Source organism: Podarcis gaigeae (assembly GCF_964106915.1).
Source record: "Podarcis gaigeae genome assembly, chromosome: 17".
Taxonomy (NCBI): Eukaryota; Metazoa; Chordata; class Lepidosauria; order Squamata; family Lacertidae; genus Podarcis; species Podarcis gaigeae.
Window position 1 is genome coordinate 32433829 of NC_139694.1, and position 21725 is coordinate 32455553.

The window sequence follows — 21725 nt, forward strand, 5'->3', positions numbered from 1 at the left end:
CATGGGCGCTGAAACCCATGGGCATGGTGACTCGGCGGGCACCTTTTGCGCCCCCCTGACCCGCGAAGGAGCCTTTTTAAAGGCTGCGGAGCGGGTGACGGGGGGTGCTATGAGTCCTCCGCTTCCCCTGCCGAGCGAAGCCGCATGCCATTCGACGGAGAGCGCTGACTTCTTCCATTGAAAATTTGACCTTAAAAGAATAACCCGTGAGTAATTGGAACTTGGATTAAAAAGGAGAGAAAAAAATTTTTGTTAAAAATTCGGAGCGAGCGGGGGAGGTGCAAAAAGGAAGTCAGCCTCCCCCCTGTTGTAGAGGAGTTAAAGCAAAGGATTTGACAACTAAGATCGAGTGTAACCTTATTTTGAGAAAGTTATTAATTTCGCGATGGAAAATTATAAGACTGGGCTGGAGGAGAAAAGTGGAATGTGAATTAAAATGCACCCCCCCCGAACCCTGGGAGCAATCCGTGAGAGCGCCGGGAGAGGAGAAATAGAGGTTTTGACAGCTGTCAAAGGAGCTGTCAAAGCGGAAGAATAAAAAGAGAACTTTGTTACAAGGACTTTGCTGGTTACATTTGTTACAAATTGGATATAAATTGTTTAAAACAAGGAATAACAAGTTATTTTGACTGTTGGGTGTGATCTGGAAGGAAACTGAGTTACTATAATCCCTCTAGAGGAGCTGTGAGACACTACAAGTATTGTTGGCATGGAATTTGAAATAGGACTTTTTATCTCCTGGGAAACTGCAGAAATGGAACACTATTTTGTCTACAGAGGTCTATACACTAAAGGAGACAATAGATTTATCTATTGAAGAATGGAAGGGACTTGACGTAATGTTTTGTTCCTGAATAACAAAGCCTCTGCAGAGGAATTAGAAGCTTTTGGAATTAGAACATTTGTGCAGGAGAGCAGGGAAAAAAAAGGAGGAGAGAGATCAACAAGAACAACAAGAACTGGATAAAGTTGGAAGTGGGAACATTTGGGACATCCAGATTTGAAAGGTCTAAAGAAATAAAATTGGAGTTTTTACTCTTAAATACAAAGATCTGGATGGAAAAAATGGACCTTTTTGAGACAGACTCCTTCCAAGATTGGACATTCGAAACTAAAAAGGACCAAAAGACGGCAAAGACTATTAAAAAGACGGCAAAGCGGACTGGTGAAGGACTATGGCTTAAGTGTAGGAGCTCCAGGACGACAGTAGACATTAATGGACATTGGGAACGCAACCGGGAAAGGGGGGAGGGAAATTTGGAATCCAAAGGGTGTTAAATTATATCTTATTCTTTTTCTTAATTTTTTTATTCTAATCTGTATTGCATATTAAAGAGGGGAACTCGTGGAAGGGAACAGGTCGATTTTAGGGGATGGGAAAATATTTTTAAATTGGGTCAATGATAATAAGTTTAAAATTGGGGGTAAGAATTTGTTGAATTTATTTGAAAGAATTGGAATACAAGAGGGGGAGGGGAGGGGAAGTCCTGGAAAGATGCCAATGAAAATAAGGTTTTAAATTTGGATGTTTTTCTTTTTTTTGTTATATTTGAAAATCTTTAATAAATATTATTTTTTAAAAAAGAACAGTTTCAGGTTAAGAACGGACGTCCAGAACAGTTTCAGGTTAAGAACGGACGTACAGTGGTAACCTGAGGTACCACTGTAAAACAAACCAATGACACCCCCCCCCCCCCGCACATAACCGCATTTGGAAGATTGTGAAACAGCCCAAGGCTTGGTTGAAGAGAAAAGTTTGTTCCTGGTGGCTAAATATATTTGGTGAAGGCACCAGGCGAGACACCCTGGGTGGGGAGCATTCCACAGTCAGCCACAGTCTTTGGTTGCCACCTTCCAGACTTTTCAAAGGAGGGACACGACGAAGTGCCTCAGATGGTGATTGCAGAGTCTGGGGTGATTCACATGGAGAGAGGCGGTCCTTGATGTATTGTGGTCCTGAGCAGGACTTTAGGAAAATGGACCAGGGCAGTTTTATATTAGGTAGAGTTTCCATTTTTCATACTAATGAAGGTTGGTTTGAATTTAGCACTCCAAATGCTGGAATGCTAGTTTGTTCAGGCAGAGCAGACTTTCTAATTTATACCTCTCTGAGATTACCGTATTTTTCGCCCTATAGGACGCACTTTTTCCCCTGAAAAAATGAAGGGGAAATGTGTGTGCGTCCTATGGGGCGAATGCAGGCTTTCGCTGAAGCCTGGAGAGCGAGAGGGGTCAGTGCGCACAGACCCCTCTCGCTCTCCAGGCTTCGCGGACCTCTCCGCAAGCGGGGGGAGCGCTCCCGCCGCTTGCGGAGAGGTGCCTGCATGCGGAAGCCTGGGCGCACTGAGCTCAGCGCGTCCAGGCTTCGCGGACCTCTCCGCAAGCGGGGGGAGCGCTCCCGCTGCTTGCGGAGAGGTGCCTGCATGCAGAAGCCTGGGCGTGCTGAGCTCAGCGCGTCCAGGCTTCGCGGACCTCTCATGCAAGCGGGGAGAGCGCTCCCCCCGCTTGCGGAGAGGTGCCTGCATGCGGAAGCCTGGGCGTGCTGAGCTCAGCGCGTCCAGGCTTCGCGGACCTCTCCGCAAGCAGGGAGAGCGCTCCCGCCGCTTGCGGAGAGGTGCCTGCATGCGGAAGCCTGCGCGCGCTGAGCTCAGCACGTCCAGGCTTCGCGGACCTCTCCGCAAGCGGCGGGAGCCAGCCCTGGGCTCCCATGGCTTGCAGAGAGCTGCCTGTTTGGGGGCTGGTGTCAGGGGAAGCTCCGGCGGGCCTCCCCCGCCCCAGTCCTGCGCCTGGGGGGGAAATAATTTTTTTCCCTTTATTTCCCCCCCAAAAAACTAGGTGCGCCTTATGGGACGGTGCGTCCTATAGGGCGAAAAATATGGTATCTTGGACAGAAATTGGGAAATTCGCTTTGAGTGTAGCATTTCAGGCTATAAAATTGGCCAGTTCTTAGGTAGGTGGAAAGAGGCATGCTTCGATAAAGAATTGCACACGTTCAATAGAATTAAAAGCTTTGCTACCTGGTTCCCAAAATGGAGTTTCACCTTTTAAAAATGGACGTTGGTAACTTGCTGGTCAAAATGTTGGCCCATATATACCTTGTTCATTACAGCTGGGCTTTAAAGGCAGAAGGAGCATGGGGGACTCGTACTGCCTCACTCAAACCACTAATAGGAAGATTAAGAATAAGAAGATTCTCTGCCTCAAGTCCTTTGACAGGCACAGAGAAAGACCAAGGCAGGATAGGAGGCAAGTGCTGCTGTTTCTTTATTCAGATCCCAACCCAATTCTTTTCTCAAGCCCAGATATAGCAACTGATTGGACAATGATATTCTCTGAAGACCGGAGCATGTAGCTACCATAGAGATGCCATCTGAGGCTTTCCTACAGATGGTGCTATGTGCTGGTTGTAGCATAGATAATGACAGGCAGTGACGGCGTAGACTTCCACTGCAGGTAGTAGTATATGTTATGGCCAGAACAGGTGGCCTATTCTAAAGAGAAGCCTTTATTTACTTTATTTCTTAAATTTCTATAAAAACACAAAAAGACATAACATAGTAACAAACCCAAACAATTCCCCTATGGGGTTATTAGCTCACCCATGGCAACTAACAAATGCTCTCATGTTTGTGGAGAGTCAGAGTTAGTAGGTGCCTGTTGATTGCCACCCAGAATCCTGTTTCATGTTTTGACAATCCTCAGTGACCCAGGTCTTAGGGTGTGGCCCTTTTGGAAAATGGGAAGCTTTTTTTTTGGGTTGGGGGGTGCACCAAAATAAAAGCAACTGGAGTAGTTTTTAAACATCAGTGATGGAAAAATAACTACAATTTCTAGTAAGGTGTGCAAAATGTTTTATGCACCCATCTTGTGTGAAGTTGAAAAGAATTCACTACAGCATCACCTTTAAAGGTACAGTGGTACCTCGGGTTAAGTACTTAATTCGTTCCGGAGGTCCATTCTTAACCTGAAACTGTTCTTAACCTGAAGACCACTTTAGCTAATGGGGCTTCCTGCTGCTGCTGTACTGCCGAAGCCCGATTTCTGTTCTTATCCTGAAGCAAAGTTCTTAACCTGAAGCACTATTTCTGGGTTAGTGGAGTGTGTAACCTGAAGCGTATGTAACCTGAAGTGTATGTAACCCAAGGTACCACTGTACTTAAAAGATGCCTTGATATCAGCCTCCTGAGTTTTGAGCCCTGAGAAAGATGATAAAAGTGTGTTTTAATTTCTTTTTGAAACTGGAATATTTTCTAAATTGTAGAGCATACTTGGGTCAAATAAAATTTATGAATTCAAATTATGTTCTTGAGATGTGAAGGGAATTGTGTTTTGGGTTGCGAGTGGAGGGGACAGAATTCTGCATCTTTGCCCCTTCACCTATTTCTGTTAGCATGGAAACTTCTGTAACAACAGTCCTCTGTTTTTCCCTTTCCTTCAGGAGCCGCTGCTGCTTTTTGCCTTTGGATCATGCTGCTGCTTCCCCTGTTGTTGTTCTTGCTTTTGGGCCTAGCATCTCCTGTGGAGGTGAAGCGCCCACGGGGCGTCTCCTTAACAAGTGAGTTCCCAGCAGATAAAATGCCAAGCATTGTTCCACCAGCAAGCAACTCCTTCTGTTGATGTGGAGAATGGAAACAATATGTCTGTATTATAAATTTGTGCATCCACTTTCATTTCTTAGCAAAACCCTGCATTTGGTATATTCACTGTTTGTTTTTTCCTGGTTGAAAAATGGAGGAATGAGGGAAGACTCCAAGGGCTACCATTGCTTCCTGCTCTTAGTTCTACACTTCATTTGGTGCTAGAGCCCTGACATTTGCAACTATGCACACATTTACACAGTTACTTCCTGTAGAGAAGGGTTGTCTTCTTCATGACTTGCTGTTCCTTTCTGGTAAAATTGTTAAACTTGGAAGCATTTCCTAATTCTCATAATTCTTTGAGGAATCTCAGTTCTTTTGAAAGTCAGTGGCAGTGGCCCCAGTGACTTGGTCTTGAGGTTTGTAATCACATTCTCGTTCTTCAGATTCCACTGTTCTCCCCCCCCCCCCTTCCACTGGAACTGTTTTGCATAAAATGCTGAGACTTTCATTACACGAAACATTAAAGTGTATTAAGCCTCCCTTGTGCTCTTTCTTCCTCATGTGGTGGAAAAGAGACTTTACATCTGAATGTGCAGCTTTTCTGGATTAGTTTAACTATGAGGTGAATTCATCTTATTAGCAGGTGCCCTGATTGAAGGGCAAAGTAGGTATCACTACACTACTGGTTGCATTTTCTAGGAGATGGATTGCCAGAATGTGTCAAATCATTGAGTGGCTTTGGGGAGAAGATGGTGTTTTAGTGTCGGTTTGTGAAAGGTCAGTCATGTTTCCTGAATGGCTCCTGAGCCTCAAATGATTGCAGATCTTCCTATCACTAAATACAGCCTCCTTTGAGTGGAACAGTGACAAGGGTGAAGAAGAAACTACTGTTCACAGCTTAATATTATTTCAGTGGCTTTGAATAAACAGTTCCTTGAAGCTCTCTAAAAAGTAAACTCATCCTATTTTGGTGCACAGGTGTCCTTCCCCTTCCGTTTCCTGTTGCAGTTTCCCTCAGTTCAAATATCAATCTTCCCCTCTCCACCACATCACTATGGTTATCCATGGGTGATTTAGAGAGAGCGAGTGTGTTTAAGGATTTGGTATTGTATACGTGACTGGGGATGTTGGAAGACTATTCCATGATATTGCTATTGGTGTTTTGTTTTTGTCCCATCACCCCAAATTTGTGTTGTTTGGCTTGTGCCTTGAATGCCTTTCTGGATTGGTGTATTTGCATTCTGCAATTTTTGTTCTCAGAACCAAGTGTCTCTTGCTGTCCTTCTCAGGCCATCACTTCTATGATGAATCGAAGCCATTTACTTGTCTAGATGGCTCAGCAACAATAGCCTTTGATAGAGTCAATGATGATTACTGTGACTGCAAAGATGGATCAGATGAGCCAGGTAAGCCCCACTCACACACCTTGCCTCCACCAATGAAACATGCTGCTTATTGCTGCTGTAATTAAAGGTAAAGGTAAAGGTACCCCTGCCCGTACGGGCCAGTCTTGCCAGACTCTGGGGTTGTGCGCCCATCTCACTCAAGAGGCCAGGGGCCAGCGCTGTCCGAAGACACTTCCGGGTCCCGTGGCCAGCGTGACATCGCTGCTCTGGCGAGCCAGAGCTGCACACGGAAACGCCGTTTACCTTCCCGCTAGAAAGCGGTCCCTATTTATCTACTTGCACCCGAGGGTGCTTTCGAACATCTAGGTTGGCAGGCGCTGGGACCGAGCAACGGGAGCGCACCCCGCTGCGGGGATTCGAACCGCCGACCTTTCGATCGGCAAGCCCTAGGCGCTGAGGCTTTTACCCACAGCGCCACCCGCGTCCCTTTGCTGCTGTAATTAGATACTTGCTAATATTGTACTTCATGGGGTTTCCTATTCCCTGAATGTGTGAAAATGTACAAGGCATGAAATGCACAAGTTGCAAAAGCAGAATATGGTTTGTCTGGATTAAAAGCAAATATATTAGCTGAAGAGAGAGACAGCACAAGTCACAGCTGGGTGGGAGGTTTTAGATCAGACATCAGGACAGATTAGATCATGGGTGTCAAACACAAGGCCTGTGGGCCGAATCCGGCCCACCAGACCTCGTCATTTGGCCCGTGTAGCCGCTGCCGGCCGCCAGCCTTCACCTTTTATTCTTGCTAATAAAGTCTACCATCCTAATCAAAGCCTAGGACAGTTGTGTCGGCAGCTGAAGCTGCAAAAAGAGAGACCAAAACAAAACAAAACCCTATTAGATTCGGAAGGAGCCGCAGGAGCTCCTGGCTGTGTGGGGAGCGCCACTCTTCCCCTCCCCGCAGCTTCCAGGCCAAAAGACACACGCAGCCCGGCCTGCCCGCTTCCCCCTGCGAGGCGGCACGCTGTGGGCGGGAATGGGGTGCTGGAAGGCGGGCAGTGGAGAAAGCGAAGGCGCTCCCTTCCTGCACCGTTACTCGGCCGGCCTGAGAGAAAATTTCTGAGGCGGCGGCGGCCTTCGTCCAGGGTCAGGGGGCCATGGCGGGACTTTGCCCTCCCGGCGGCCTGGAGCTGGGGTGGCTGCGGGACCCGCCGGGCAGCAGCGGCAGAGTCGTCGCCGTCGCTTGTTCTCCTTCTCCTCCTTCTTTGTCTTGCTCGCCGTCGCCGCCGCTCTCGTCTTGCTCGAGGCAGGTCTGGAGCCGGGACAACCCGGGCTTCGAGCCTGAGGAGGAGGTGGGCGAAGTGGCCAGGGCGGCTGGAGGGAGCGCGGTTGCGGGGCCTGTGCTGCAGCTGGGCGTGGCGCACCTTCGCCCTCGGAGCCCGACGCCCGGGAGGGCCCGCTGATAGCGGGAGGCAGCGGAGGCGCAGGCGGTGCGGCGAAAAGGAGGAAGGCGAAGGCCAGTGGCCTTGTTCCGCCGGAGGCGCCCCAACGCTGCGTTTCCCTCACGAAGAGACGGGCGAGGAGGTCGCCGAGCAGCCGCCGCCGCCTCGCCTGGGCCAAAGGGATGGCGCACTGCCTGCGAGGTGAGTTGCCGCCTGGCCGGGCCCTTCCGTCGCCCTTCCTGGCTCGCATTTCTCCTGTTTCACCTTATTACTTTCATGTTACTCGCGAGTCTTCTGCTCTGAAGACAGATGCAGATAATCCGTTCAGCTTCTCTGCAATCTCCTCTCCCACCTTTAGCACACCTTTGAGTCCCTTGTTGGCCAAAGGCTCTACCACAGACATGTCCAAAGTCCGTTTCGGGGGCCTAATCCGGCCCCTTCAGCAGTTTATGGGGTAAAATCCTCAAAAAAACCCTCAACAACTTCAACCCTAAAAAAAAAAAAGCTCAACAATTTCAATCCTAAAAAAAGCGCTACAGCTTTAGTTGGCCCTCACGGCCCTTCACTTTATCAAATCTGGCCCTCCTTGAAAAAAGTTTGGGCACCACTGGATTAGATGTTCCTCACACAATAGAGGGGCAAGCACATGCCCATAGGAGCTCTGGAATCTGCATCTGGACTTTGGAGGGGTTGTTGTTCTTTTGCCTTACAGCAATACCACTTGTAGAATCACAGAATAGGAGAGTTGGAAGGGACCACAATGGTCGTCTACTCCAACCCCCAGCAATGCTGGAATCATTTGCCCAGTGTGGGACTTTAGCCCATGGCCCTATGATTAGGAGTTTCACGCTCTACCAACTGAGTTATCAGCAATGCCTAGATGATAGGCAGGTCCTGGTCCAGCTGAGGTGCAAAGTTGCTAGTGGTGCATGAGACAGAGCTGGATCTATATTGTCATCCTGCTTGCAACTTTAGCAAGAATCTGCATTGAAAATTGGGAGCAGGGGAGATGAAATTGATATATTAAATTGGTGCAGAAAACTTGGATGTTCAACATTAGTCAAGAGTGAAAATGATATGTCCTAATGCCACTTTGAGTAAGGCTTTTTGGACCAGATGTTATGTCTGAATACTTTGAGTAAGGCTTTTTAGACCAGAAGTTATGTCTGAATATGTTACATAGGTTTGCTGCAATTTTTTTTAGAATTAATGGGAGAAGCTGAAGCATGAGGAAGATTGGATGTGAATAGTATGTTTGTGTGTGACTGAAAGTGACCTTTGGATTATCTTTCTCTTGTTGCAAGATCCTTCATCCAACTCTTCATAATGGTAAAACAAGACAAAGTGGTCACAGTGACTAACTTCATAGCATGGGCAAATGCAACATGGCCAGTTTATCCCTAAATCACAGAATTAGCTGTAAGCATCCGATTTGTTAAGGAATTCACTAGTATCTTATCTCTCTGCCCAGGAACTGCTGCATGCCCTAGTGGCCGTTTCCACTGCTCCAATGCTGGCTACCGACCTCAGTACATCCCCTCCTCCCGTGTCAATGATGGAATTTGTGGTAAGCTTTGCTAGCTCATGTGGGTGGGAGACTTCAGGCTGCTGGCAGCCAAGCCCAAGTGAGTGAATGTTAATGGCTCTCCTTGTTGTTTGCCTTTAGACTGCTGTGATGCAACAGATGAGTACAACAGCGGAATCGTGTGTGAAAACACCTGCAAGTAAGGCATGGCCTATATCCTTTCAGGAAGTTTTTCCTCTCCTTGGACTGCTGATTCAAAGGCAGCTCCAGACTGGGTTTGGGCTAGTTTGGGGGAGGAAAGAGGATAAATGTACACTTGGTCCCAGGCAGCAGCAGCTCCCAAAATAATTTTGCACAACCTCTGGGAAACTTGGATCCTCCCCATCTTCAAAAAAACAAATCCACTTAACAGTTCTATTGTTTAATTACAGGGCACTACAATAATAAATCTCAGTATTAAAAACAGAACACCAACTCAGTCTTAATCAATCGGAGACATTTTAAAAGGCAAATTTTCTTGATAGTTCGCTGTATTATCTTGCATAATAGAACGTCTCAGCTTTTGCTGTGCTGTAGGTTGTAGGTGTTTGGTTTTTTAAGTATGTTCCTGGCTTGTCTGTGCCATATTTGGGTCCAGTACAGCTCACAACAGAACATTTCAAACATGATTGCCAGAAAAATATGCAGCTGCAAAATAATGATGCCAGCTAAAACCAAACTCCAAAAAATAAAACAAATGCATGGAAGCATGAGAAACATAATCTTCTTGTGCAATGCAAGTTTTCACTCTTAAAGACAGAGAGGGAGGTAACAATTCTTCATTCCCCTAATAACTTCTTTTCACGTGTTTGTCATTTTCCAATGATTATTTTAATGCTATTTTTAGTTTATTTTGATTTATTAGTTATTTTAGGGGTTTTTTCTTAACCTTTTACACTAAGCTGCCCTGAAAATGTATTTGAAGACTATTGTTGTTGTTGTTGCTGCTGCTATTAAACTCTGTAATAAATTCACAAAATAAATGGGGCAGAGTAGTCATATTTGTCAGGCTACCCATAGCTCTTGTCCTGCTGTCACATAATTCTGCAAACTTTTATGAATATGGAGTCATTCAGAATAAGAGGACTTGCATTGTGTGTCTTAATGCGAGCACTGCCTCTGGCTGCGCGGCCCAAGTTGGTCATCATTGACATTGCCTGGGTTGTAGCTTGCTGCTGTGCTGTCATTTCCAGTCATATACTCTATGCCTGAAAAAAGCTTGCTCCCCACCCCTTCTAGAATAGGATCTCTCTTGCTGCACTGGTTGGTGCTGTGGGTGGAAGGTGTCTTTGGGGCTCAGCTGCAGCTGTCTCTTTCCTTTCCCTGTGCAGAGAAATGGGCCGAAAGGAGCGGGAGGCACTAAAGCAGATGGCTGAAGTGGCCAGAGAAGGCTTCGAAATCAAGCAGGCCCTGATGAAGGAAGCAAGTAAGAGGAAGGAAGAAAAACAGGTGAGGATGCTGGCCTAGGAAGTGGAAACACTGTGCTGACAATACAGGGGAAGAGTGCCCATTGCCACCAGTGCTCATGAGCCTGGGCATCGTTCCTCTCACAGGAGCATTTTGGAGTCACTTGAAGTAGCCAAGCTATGGCTCTTTTCAGGTAGGCATTAGAAGTGACCTCTAGTGGGTGGGGAGCCAAGTTATAGAGATTCTGTACACACCTTGGGCTTGGACTGTTGAGAGGACCTCTTCTCTCTCCTCCCCCCCCCAAACACTTCTAGATAAAGCTCACTGAGCTACAGGAGAGCAAGAAGTCTGTGGAGGAGCAAGTGGAGACTCTGAGGTCGCTAAAAGAAGCTGCTGAGAAACCTGAAAAAGAAGCCAAGGATATCCATCAGAAAGCCTGGGAGGGTGAGTGCACTTCTACCATGCGAGGGGATTTCATGGCACTTAAAGCCTCTGTGTCAGCCAAAAGCCTCGTTTTTAAAGCAGGAGAACTTGTGGTCCTCCAGATGTTGAAATACAGCTTCCAGAATCCCTGATCATTGGCCATGCTGCCTTAAGATGGATGGGAGTTGGCAGTCCCATAGCAAACAGGTGGCCACAGATTTCCCAGCCCTGCCTTAATAGGAGGTTAGAGAATTTTATGATGGATGGGTTTACCCTCATGTCCTAGAATAGCTTCCTGGAAGTTTCTGCCTTGCCACTGATGGGGAGATGGGATGCTAGAGTTGCAGCCAGAGGCAGCGGCGTAGCATGGGTTGTCAGCACCCGGGGCAAGGCAAGTAATTTGCGCCCCCTAACCTGGGGCAAGGCAAGTAATTTGTGCCCCTAACCCCTAACCTGCCGCTGCTGCCAGCTTCTTTTTGCTGCTGCCTGGGCTGGGGTATTTACGGTAAGGTAGCCACGGCGGCGGCGGCGGGTCCGTGTCAGGTGATCTGAGGCGAGTTGCCGCTGGTGCTGCCGCCCAAACGATGCCGCTTGCCCGGAGGAGGAGGGCAGAGAGGCGAGGAAAATGCAACATGGCCCAGCAGCTGCAGCAGCAGCGGCGGGGCTGCCTGGCGCGCCCTCCGTGGCCCTGACGCGCGGGGACCGCGGCGAGGGCTGAGAGCCGCTGCCTGTCGGACGCCTTCAGCCCGGACGCGCGCACAGCTCGTCAGTTCCGCGAGACATGGGGCTGTGCTACAGCCTGTGCCCGAGGCTCTTCGGCGACTCCGGAGGCAGCAAGCGTGCCCCCCCCAGATGTTGCGCCTGGTGCGGCCGGCCCCCCCTGCACCCCCCATGCTACGCCACTGGCCGCAGGTGCCTTTGTCTGCGCTGCTCACATTCTTAGTTCCAAGCCAAGCTCTTGCAGGCCTCGGGGTGTTTGCCACGTCAACAGTTCAGCATGATAAAAGCAATACAATGAAATGCTTAGTGCAGCATCCAGAAATGGATTGAAATTATCCTGCACCTGCTTAACGCCAGCCATTAAAAACAGACCAACATGAAGCTGTTGCAACACTTCTGGAAGATGTTTGGCAGGGCTTCAGGAAGAGGGAGCTGCACAGTTCTTGGGTAGTCATCAAGCCACTTAAATTGTTTTTCATCTTTGTACGTTGCCATGTGTTGAGAATGAATTTGAAATGAAAAATAAGCAGAATAAATGTTGGGCATGACTCCCTGTTCCCTTTTTCTGTTAGGGCATGGATGGGATGTGTTTTCTTGGTGGTTCTCAAAGACTGCATTTATCAGGCAAATAAGTCTGCAGGGTTTTAGATTTTAATACATGTGTGTCTACCTTATTGTTTCACTGGAATGTGTGCTTTAGGGACAGGATTTGAGGTGCACAGAAATCCTAAAGCTGTTCTCCTAGTTGTAGAGAGAAGATGACTTTAGAAGTTATGCAGGGAAGTTACTTTGGCTTTTTTGAATGAATGAATGAGTTGAACTTGTTATTTGCCCACTTTGCAACAGAACAGAAAGCGGCCGAAAGAGCAGTGAGGGATCAAGCCAAAGCAGAAGAAGCCTTTCACGAGCTGGATGATGATGGAGATGGCACGTGAGTGAGATGATTCCCCCTTTCAGTAGCTTGTTCACAGACTCTGTCATCTGTGGTCAAAGGCATGTGGCAGGACAGATGTTGATCCAGCTGCTGATCCCTTTGTGTCCTGACGTCAAATTCTAGCGCTTAACTATTCCTGGATTTATTTGGATGAGAGGAGCACTTATTGTTACCATCTCAAGGGCCATGTTGGCTCAGGAGGCATTAATTGTCTGTAAGACGTTTCAAACTGGTGAGAGGGCACAAACCCAACCCCATTGCTCTGAGACAAGATACCCTGTAACTTAAAAGCATCCCTAAGTGATGCTTTAAGTCTTCAAGAAATAATGAGGGCTAAAAACTTGCTCTTTTCCGTAAAATGAAAGCTAGGAACCTTGGAGTACACATGCCACAGGCACTGCTATATCAGTCTTTGTGTATGCAGAGTTGTGAAAAGCATGGTTAGTACCCTAATTTCCCTCCTGTGCCTTCAGGATATCTGTTGCTGAGCTCCAGACGCACCCTGAGCTAGATGCAGATGGTGATGGGATCCTTTCAGAATCGGAAGCCCAGGTATGGTGGGGAATGTGCACTTGTAGAGGGGGGGTTTTCTTCTCATGCAAGCGAAAACAGCTGTTCATGGTTATCCTTCGTTCTTTCTGTTAGGCCTTCTGCTTTCATGCACTTCCTGTGCTTTGCGGTTCTCTTCCCTCTCCCACCAAAAGCTAGGTTAAGATGAGACCACTTGACACTTGGAGTAGGGCTGGAGTCTGGAAGTAGACAAAGTTGTAGATCAAACCGAGAGTGTCCAAATACTGCCCGGCTGTGAACCTCCCCCCATATTGGTTAGAAGTCACTTGCTGGGCTTGGGGGTATATTGGCGTGGGGGAAGGTGTCAATAGACATTATACTGAAGACTCTGCTTTAGTTTACTGTTTTCCAGCCATTCCCAATATGTCCTGTGTGTGCTCAATAGCTCACTTCCTTTGTCAGATTTTTCTTGGATTTTTTCTTAACAGTACAGTCATACCTTGGGTTACAGATGCTTCAGGTTGTGTTTTTTTGGGTTACGGACCTGCTGAAACCCGGAAGTACTGGAACAAGTTACTTCTGGGTTTCTGTGGTCGTGCATGCGCAGAAGTGCCAAATCGCAACCTGCACATGCGCAGATGCGCCGCTGTGGGTTGTCAACGCTGTGGGTTGCGAACGTGCATCCCACACGGATCATGTTTGCAACCCGAGCGTCCACTGTACTGCCCCAAGGCCTTCGGGTATAGGGCAGTATATAAATTCAATAAATAATAATAATAATACTTGAACCTTTAGTGCAGTGGTATCTATCCAAAATCTTACTTTTTGACTTATGTTTCTCTCTTCTTTTACACTGTAAAGCACAATCTTCATTTTCCTGCCACCTTTTCAGCCCCAGGTGCACACTTTTAAGCGAAAGCTGGAAACCTTTGTAAAAAGAGTCGTCCCATAAGTGCTTTAGAAGCACCATTTTGCCCACCTGCTGACCTGAAAACTCAGGCGCTTTTCAGTGCAATGCTACAAGGGGTCTTCTGTGCCATTTTGGCGGGAGGGGGGATGACTAAGTCTGCTATAGAAGATGGGTGTTTCCTAGTTATGCAGCAACCAGTTATGTAGCAATCACTAAGCTCTTGCCCCTTTCCGATATATCTGTCACTTTTCCTCAGCCCTGGCAGACCAGTTTTCACATATCCCAACCTTTTGGAATGTTTATAATACTTGCAAAAGGAGAAAAGTAACCACAAATCCATGTGTATTGCTATCAGATTCGGACAGTTTACATGTAGGTTTCAAACAGTTTCAAATTTAAAGTGCATCAAGAATTACAAATCTAAGGAATGTATGTTTAAGGAAATTAGCCCATGGGAGAAAACCTTTCTATTTCAACTTCAGTCTTTTTTCCCTTTTTTACTAGTGTGTGATTTATTTATTTATTTATTTACACCTAAGGTGTCCACAAGGTGGCAGTAACACTGAACCTGCTCTACTTTCAGAGTGTGTTTTTAGGCTCTTTTTGCCGGCTGCTGAAACTATTATTTTACATCATTTCTTCATCCCAAGGGAACCCATCAAGGCTATGGAAGAGACTGTGGAAATCCTCCCAATCTGTGTTCTTGGTTCTGTAGAGTTGCATGGTTGAGAGCATCACAAATGAGGTTCTTCCCCCAAAAGTGACTGGCAGAGAGAAGGGCTAGCCCTGGGACATATGCAGCTGTGTATAAATACAGTTTTCCTGTTCTTTCAGACTTTACTGGACAATTCCTTGCAGGCGGATGTGGCCAGATTCCAGGACACTGTGTGGGCAGCGATCAAGGAGAAGTACAGACCAGAGGTCAGTGTGCCAACCTTGTCTTTCTCTACCACAGATCCAAATAGTTTGAATGACCTTTTCTGGGGAATTGATTTCTGAAACAGTTTTGTTCCATGCTTGGCTTGATGTCATTACTGTGCTTCAACTCTTCTTCATTTTGTACGTCACTTTTTGGACTAATCAATATGTTCTGAAAAAATTCTGTGATGATTTCACGTATATTACTTATTCAATTTATATCTCACCCATCCTTCCTGGGAGCCTAGGTTACACAGTATAAATTATGTAGTGTTGGTATATTGTATGCTGCTTTGAATTCCTAGTTGGTTAGAAAGGCAGGATATCAATGGTAGGCATAAGTAGACTGGAGCATTTGGCAGAACTGTTTGGACTGCAGAATTAGAAGCATCTTGGCAGGTATTAATCATGGCTCCATCTGCAGCTACTGGAGAAGTGGGTCTTTCATGGAAAGGCAGACACCTTGGCTCTGGGAGTTCCTGAGTGACATCCAGGGTATCCATTCTCCCTTGCTCCTCAAGAATTTCAAACAGTTACTAAGGGCAGCTGTGAGTTACAAGATGGGCTAAACTCAACTTTTCCCTCTCCAGAGCTTGGTTGATGTACAACCCCCACCAAAAGGCCCATCAGATGAAGAGCCAGATACTCCGCCCGATGCCCACGTGGACCAGTTACCTCCTGATGACGATTATGACGAGGAGGAGGATGAAGATGAAGAACCTGAGGAAGACAGCATTGATGAGGAGGTGAAGGTACTAAACTGAGTTTCTGGAGTCTACACCTGAAATATACAGGGATATTCTTCTTCCCTGCTCCTCTCCTAACTTAAATTTTACATTCAAGATCACACACACCATAGGAAAATATATGTGTTTTTATTTTAGCACACTTTATTCTGAATACAATATTTGCATGGTGTTGAGGGAGTGGCGTTGAGTAAAGAATTTTGCCCCAAAGTCTATAGAGCAGTGTTCGAAACTGCCATTGTTCTAGGTGCATTTTGAGACAGGGAATTTCATTAGCGTGAGCCGTTTCTGAGCTCTGGGTGCAGTACTGCTAAGATTTCAGAATAAAACTGCAGTGTGGAGGGAAAGGAGGACCTTTTTCTGCCTCCCCACTTCCCTCTGCTCTCTGAAGATTGGAGAAGAGACCCTCTTAAGAATATTATGAGGGTGGGTAAGGGAAAGGACTAGACCATGTGGAAAATGAACATAATATTTTAGCTGCAGTTCCTTCATTTTCAGCCTTGCATTCTTGTTATAAGAAAAGCGTGCCTAGACATTCCGTTGTTGTGCCCATAACCTAGGTTTAAGGTGCCGTTTAGCTCCTAGCTTTCATATCTCAGTTTCTAACACTACTATAGAGAGTGGGTGGAAAAGTAGCCATGCTGGTAGCAGGGACTCGTCCCCTCCAGAGCTTTTTGCTGATCTTGGGATAGGGTGGAATATTAAAGCCTGACAAATTGCTATGCCTGGTGTAATGAGAAGAATGGCAAGTTGCTAGTACTACAGTTTCACACATAGAATTTTTGTTGCTGTTGCTTAACATTAGGAAGTACATAAGAATTCAACGCGGGTTCTCTGTTCATCTCACTCCCTCTGAGCCCCTCTTACCCTCCAAAGCAGGGATGGGGAGCATTCCTCAGCCTGAGGGCTGCATTCCCTTCTGGGCACATTTCAGTCACACAAAATCATTCAGGGTGTGAAGCATGGCCAGTCCCCGCTTGTCAGTTTCTCCCAGTCTCCCCTTTCCCCTCTTGTTTATGGTCTATGCGGGCTGCTTTTTGAACTGAAAGTGACGATGGCCACCTGCTGCCTCAATGTCTCCACAGGTCCCTTCCCCCAAGCCATCGTCTGATGTCAAGGCATCAGAAGATGAACTGGAGAGGATGCCCCCTTATGATGAAGCCACACAAGCTCTAATTGAAGGTAAGCTGTTCTGAAGGTAAGGCCTGCCCGTGAACTTGCTGTGTAGAAAACAGAGAGCTATTTTCCAAAAGGGGTCAAGTCCAAATGGAGTCAACCAGCAATGGTACAAAAGAAAGTTACTGCTTTCTTTCTTTCTGTTCAAATAAATGCCATAAAGAGGCTTATGAACTTCAAGCAAGATGGATGTTCTACCAGAAAATAAAAGCCATTTGCTCCGAGAGGAGGTGAGCTGCAGCTTTTAACACATGGCTGAAAATTTTGAGCTGCCTCATTTTGAGAGTTCTGAAAAAAAATCAGAACTGTTCAGTATTTCTTTTTATAATGCAAAGAAGGCATTTGATCCAGTTGACCTTGTCCAACGTGAGGTCCCATGAACACTTGGTGCTGCTAACTGGTCATATCTTGAATGCTTAGAGCAGCCTTTCTCAACCTGTGGTTCCCCAGATGTTGTTGAACTACAACTCCCATCACCCCTAGCTAGCAAGGCCAGAGCTCAGGGATGATGGGAGTTGTAGTCCAACAAACATCTGGGGACCCACAGGTTGAGAACCCCTGGCTTAGAGCTTTCTTCCCACACAGTAGTCAGTGAGGCAAGCAGGAGTTTACAGGTAGCTGCTCGCTTTAACAAGTATCTGAACATGAGAAGGAGAGGTGTGAAGTCAAGATGGGGCAAATCAAGCTGCTCTTAGAACGTGAGAGCCCTGCTGGATCAGTCTAGCATCCTGTTGCTGCAGTTGCCAACCAGATGCCCATGGGAAAACCTGAGCACAAGAGCAACTCTCCGCACTTACAATACCAAGCACCTGGTATTCAGAAGAATACTTTCTCCAACCGTGGAAGCAGCGCATAGCCATCATGGCTTTTAGCCACTGATAGCCTTATTTCTCTCCATTGGGGGTGAGATGAGTGGTTTAATCCTGCCATGGAACCATCTAGTGCCTCGTGGGTGAGAAATGGGTATCATACAAACTTTCTGCATGGCACCAAAGAAAGAGAGAGGGTCCGACCCAGATGTGTACATGTAGTTATGTATTTCACTAGCTGTATTCAAGAATTTCCATAGCTCACCCTTTTGGCTACTCTCCATGCTGTATATTCAGTGTGTATTGATTTTTCAAAAAAATATTTCTGTATTTGAACGTTGGAGTAGAATCTTTGTAAATTGTTGCATTGCTTGACCATTTTTGCTCTCTTGGGAAAAGTTGAGTCACGTCTATGGAAAGGGCAAAGACACTTTAGCATCACCTTGAGTCTAAATATAGCACGAGGCAGCGGGGAAGGAGGATGTTTGTGTTTAGTGTTCCAGTAAGTTCCTTCCAGATAGATGTCATCATGGAACCACCTTTTGTTTAGCTGTCATGTAGCCACACCTCCACTTTCTCTTCCTGAAGCCTTTGTTACCCCAGTGAGGTGATCTAACTTCTTCAGCAGGGGTGGGGTGACCTCAGGCCCTCCAAGCCCTCTTTATCTGGCCCTTAGGATTCTCTGCAGGCCGCTCCTCCTCCCAAGGTTACTCTTCTCGGCCTAAACAGAACGTGACCTTGTACTGCTCAGAATACCTCTTGCCTGCTTGGATGGAGGGATGCAGATGTAGTAACCACAAACTCTTATGTGGCTGGACTATAGCCTACTGTACAGAGCAGAGTCATATATACTGCTCCACTCACCACTGGCATGTGCCCCTCCCCCTCAAAATAACCCATGAGATTGTTCAGGCGGGCATGTGACCCTCTGGCTGAAAAAGGCTCACCAACCTGCAGTTCAGCATCGTATTTTACTTTAATGTGACACTCTCTTTTCCCAGTGACCCAGGTGTGCTTGGTCTTTTGGAAGATTGAGTTTACCCAAAGCTATGCAGAGGCACCTTTTTCAGTAAACCTAGGAAGGCGGAGCTTTGTGTTTTTTGTGTTTTTTTACTGTTGCGAAAATGTAGGCTGGGGCTTAAAGGAGCAGCAGACCAAGTTGACCCAGGGTGCTTGAGAGGTTCTTCCAAGTCCACCCGGTTTCCAAGCAGGATCTGTCGATGCTGTAGAACGGAGCTTGTCAAAATGTACCAGACGTAGCCAAAAGCTGTTTTATAGCTGTAATAAAATGAACTGGGCAGCCAAAGGCATGTCTGCACTTTGTGTTCTGGGAACGTGCGCCATCTGAATAGATCACTGCCATTAGCATTGCTAAGCAGGCACCATTTCTTAGATATCTAATGTCCACGAAGCAAAAGGCAATCAATAGGCTGGACTTGCTCTTTGAAGTAGCTCATGTGGGCTAAAGGGGGAGTAGCTCTGTGTGTGGTTTTCTCCTTGCAGCGGTGCAAAGCCATCAAAACGCACAATATGGACATGGGATTATAACATGTTTGTTTGTCTAACTTCTGATTTGCCTTTTCTTCCCTTTGCATTAGTTATAGGTACTGAAACAAGTTAATTCTGCTTTTCAATAATTCCAGCTAGTTGGGGAGTGGACAGTGACATATACTTGAGACGTATGGACAGTTTTCAGTTGACAGCCACTAGGGGGGGGGTGGTGGTGCATCCCAGATTCCCATTATTTTGTATAAATTCTTCCAGAGAGGCGTGCTAAATTTGTTGCTGTTGTTTTGTTGTTGTTTTTGTTAATTCTAATTAAATTTGTGTAGCGCCCTTCATTTGAAGATCGCAGGGCAGTTCACAACAAGAATACAAAATGAGAATACATTTACTCCTTATCCTCCCAACCCTTGTAAGGAGCTACTTAGGGTTGAAAGTCTGGGGCAACTTTTACAGATATATGGGCATAGGTAAAGGTAAAGGGACCCCTGACCGTTAGGTCCAGTCGTGGACGACTCTGGGGTTACGGTGCTCATCTCACTTTATTGGCCGAGGGAGCCGGCGTACAGCTTCTGGGTCATGTGGCCAGCATGACTAAGCTGCTTCTAGCGAACCAGAGCAGCACATGGAAACGCCGTTCACCTTCCCGCTGGAGCAGTACCTGTTAATCTACTTGCACTTTGACATGCTTTCGAACTGCTAGGTTGGCAGGAGCAGGGACCGAGCAACGGGAGCTCACCCCGTCATGGGGATTCGAACCGTCGACCTTCCAATCAGCAAGTCCTAGGCTCTGTGGTTTAGACCACAGCGCCACCCGCGTCCCTTGTATATATATGGGCATATTTTATTCTAAATTGAAAGATGAAAAAAATGTTGGTGCAATCGAGGGGAGATCTTAGCCATGAGATGGGAATCCAGAGGCAACAAGCTCCCCCCCCCCCCCGGGTAGAGGAAGAGTAGTTTTTTGGACATAAGGGAGCCATTGATGCATGGTGCAGTCCAGACATATAAACAGCAACAGTTTGGGTTGCTCTTTTCTTCTCCCTCTTTTGTTTAATAGACAAAAGCAATTTTTCTGGTAGAGGCACATTTGTATTATTGGAGAGAAGTGGATTGAATAGCTCTGATCTTGAGAGGCTGGGTTAAGAAAAAAGAGTGAGACCATTTGAAAGTCTTGGTCTAGATAAGCAATCCTAAGTCTTGATCTAGATAAGCTCCTGTTGCTTGGTCCTGCCAACCTAGGAGTTCGAAAGCACATCAAAGTGCAAGTAGATAAATAGGTACTGCTCTAGCGGGAAGGTAAAACAGCGTTTCCATGCGCTGCTCTGGTCCACCAGAAGCGGCTTAGTCATGCTGGCCACATGACCCGGAAGCTATAGGCCGGCTCCTTCGGCCAATAAAGCGAGATGAGTGCCACAAACCCAGAGTTGGCCACAACTGGACCTAATGGTCAAGGGTCCCTTTACCTTTAATAATAATAATAATAATAATATAATATAAAGAAAAGTCCTGGGCTGCAAGGTCACTACAAATTCTTGTGCTCCATAGCTTCATTCCTCTTTGCAGAGGGCAGAGATGAGTGACATCTCCTGCACTGCTCTTAAGCTGTTTCCCAGAAGGATAGAAATTGGCCAGTGGTTAGCTCGTGGTCTGCAGTAAGAAGGAAATGGCCCTTTTAGGTAGCTATTAATAGACTGAATTTGAGCCGCAGATCCATCATTTCTTGTGTTCTCCCCTTCCTTTGGACAGGGCCCAGTGTTGAAGTCAGTTGCTTTTTCGCCATTTCTTGCTGCGGCTGTTGAATTTCCAGAGCATCTCCCATTTCATATATGTGAAAGGCTTCTCTGTGCTGGCTACTTGCAAGCCAACTACACTCCCTAGGCAAAGAGCAAATGTGTTTGCAAGGCGAAAGCAATGCAGTGCAGCTGGTGGACATTTGGACCTCACTGGTGCAGTTCAGATCTCGAAAGTCCTGCTCTCAGTCTGGGTTCTCCTATAAAATGGAATGAATACTAGCCAACTTGGTATTAATTTGATACCAAGCAATCAATGTTAGCACTTACCTGGCCAATTTCCAGTCACCCACGATAAGTATAGACAAGCAGACAAATATAGAAGTAGTATTTTTTCTTTACAGTCACTCGTGTATTTGATAGAAGTAACATCAACTCATAAGTCAACTCCCAGCTCGGGCATCACATAACTACCGGTAGTTAGCATGCCAGAGTCTTGTTCGTTATCAGAATTAATCAGACAAATTGCTCCACCAACTAAGAGCAGCCATGCGCCACCACCCCCAAAATCAAGAAAGAGCTATCGATCTGTCAATTTTTTCTGTGTCTGGGCCAGACGAGCTTTTCCATGTGGTGCATGGCCATTCTTAGTTGGATAGAGCGATTTGTCTGGTTAATTCAGATAACGAACGAGACTCTGGCATGCTAACTAGTTATGCAACCCCCAAGCTGGGTGTTGACTTACGAATTGATGCTACTTCTATCAAATACATTAGTTATTGTAAAGAAAAAGACTACTTCTATATTTGTCTGCTTGTCTGTACTTCTTACTGTGGAGCACTTGTCCTTGTTGATATATTTTTCTGTGCCTTTGCATTATACTATTCTATCACCATCCTCTGCATTGTCTGTTCAATTTCTAGTCATGGCACAGTTAACTGGGCACTCTAATATGCGTTCATACTTACTCAATAGCAGCTCAATAAAGCATAACTAGTGATGAA

The 21725-nt window shown here is 46.4% G+C and overlaps 1 protein-coding gene and 1 long non-coding RNA gene across 9 annotated transcripts in view; both read left to right on the plus strand.

Annotated features, from left to right (window-relative positions):
* Nucleotides 1-21725, plus strand: part of LOC310835419 — a 169078-nt gene that overhangs the window by 132728 nt on the left and 14625 nt on the right. The window lies entirely within an intron of this gene.
* The window catches only part of PRKCSH (PRKCSH beta subunit of glucosidase II), a 40313-nt gene that overhangs the window by 1196 nt on the left and 17392 nt on the right, over nt 1-21725 (plus strand). For 6 of the 8 annotated variants that reach the window (XR_014559366.1, XR_014559367.1, XM_083719229.1 and 3 more), the window contains exons 2-12: nt 4439-4555; nt 5870-5986; nt 8840-8935; nt 9035-9092; nt 10264-10381; nt 10654-10783; nt 12329-12413; nt 12890-12968; nt 14671-14757; nt 15345-15506; nt 16586-16682. Coding sequence is in view for 6 of the 8 variants with exons in the window: in XM_083719229.1 (XP_083575355.1) it covers nt 4468-4555; nt 5870-5986; nt 8840-8935; nt 9035-9092; nt 10264-10381; nt 10654-10783; nt 12329-12413; nt 12890-12968; nt 14671-14757; nt 15345-15506; nt 16586-16682 (1117 nt within the window). In the remaining 2 variants the exon portion in view is untranslated. The remainder of the gene's footprint in view (nt 1-4438; nt 4556-5869; nt 5987-8839; nt 8936-9034; nt 9093-10263; nt 10382-10653; nt 10784-12328; nt 12414-12889; nt 12969-14670; nt 14758-15344; nt 15507-16585; nt 16683-21725) is intronic. The other 2 variants (XM_083719233.1, XM_083719234.1) reach the window with 1 other exon arrangement.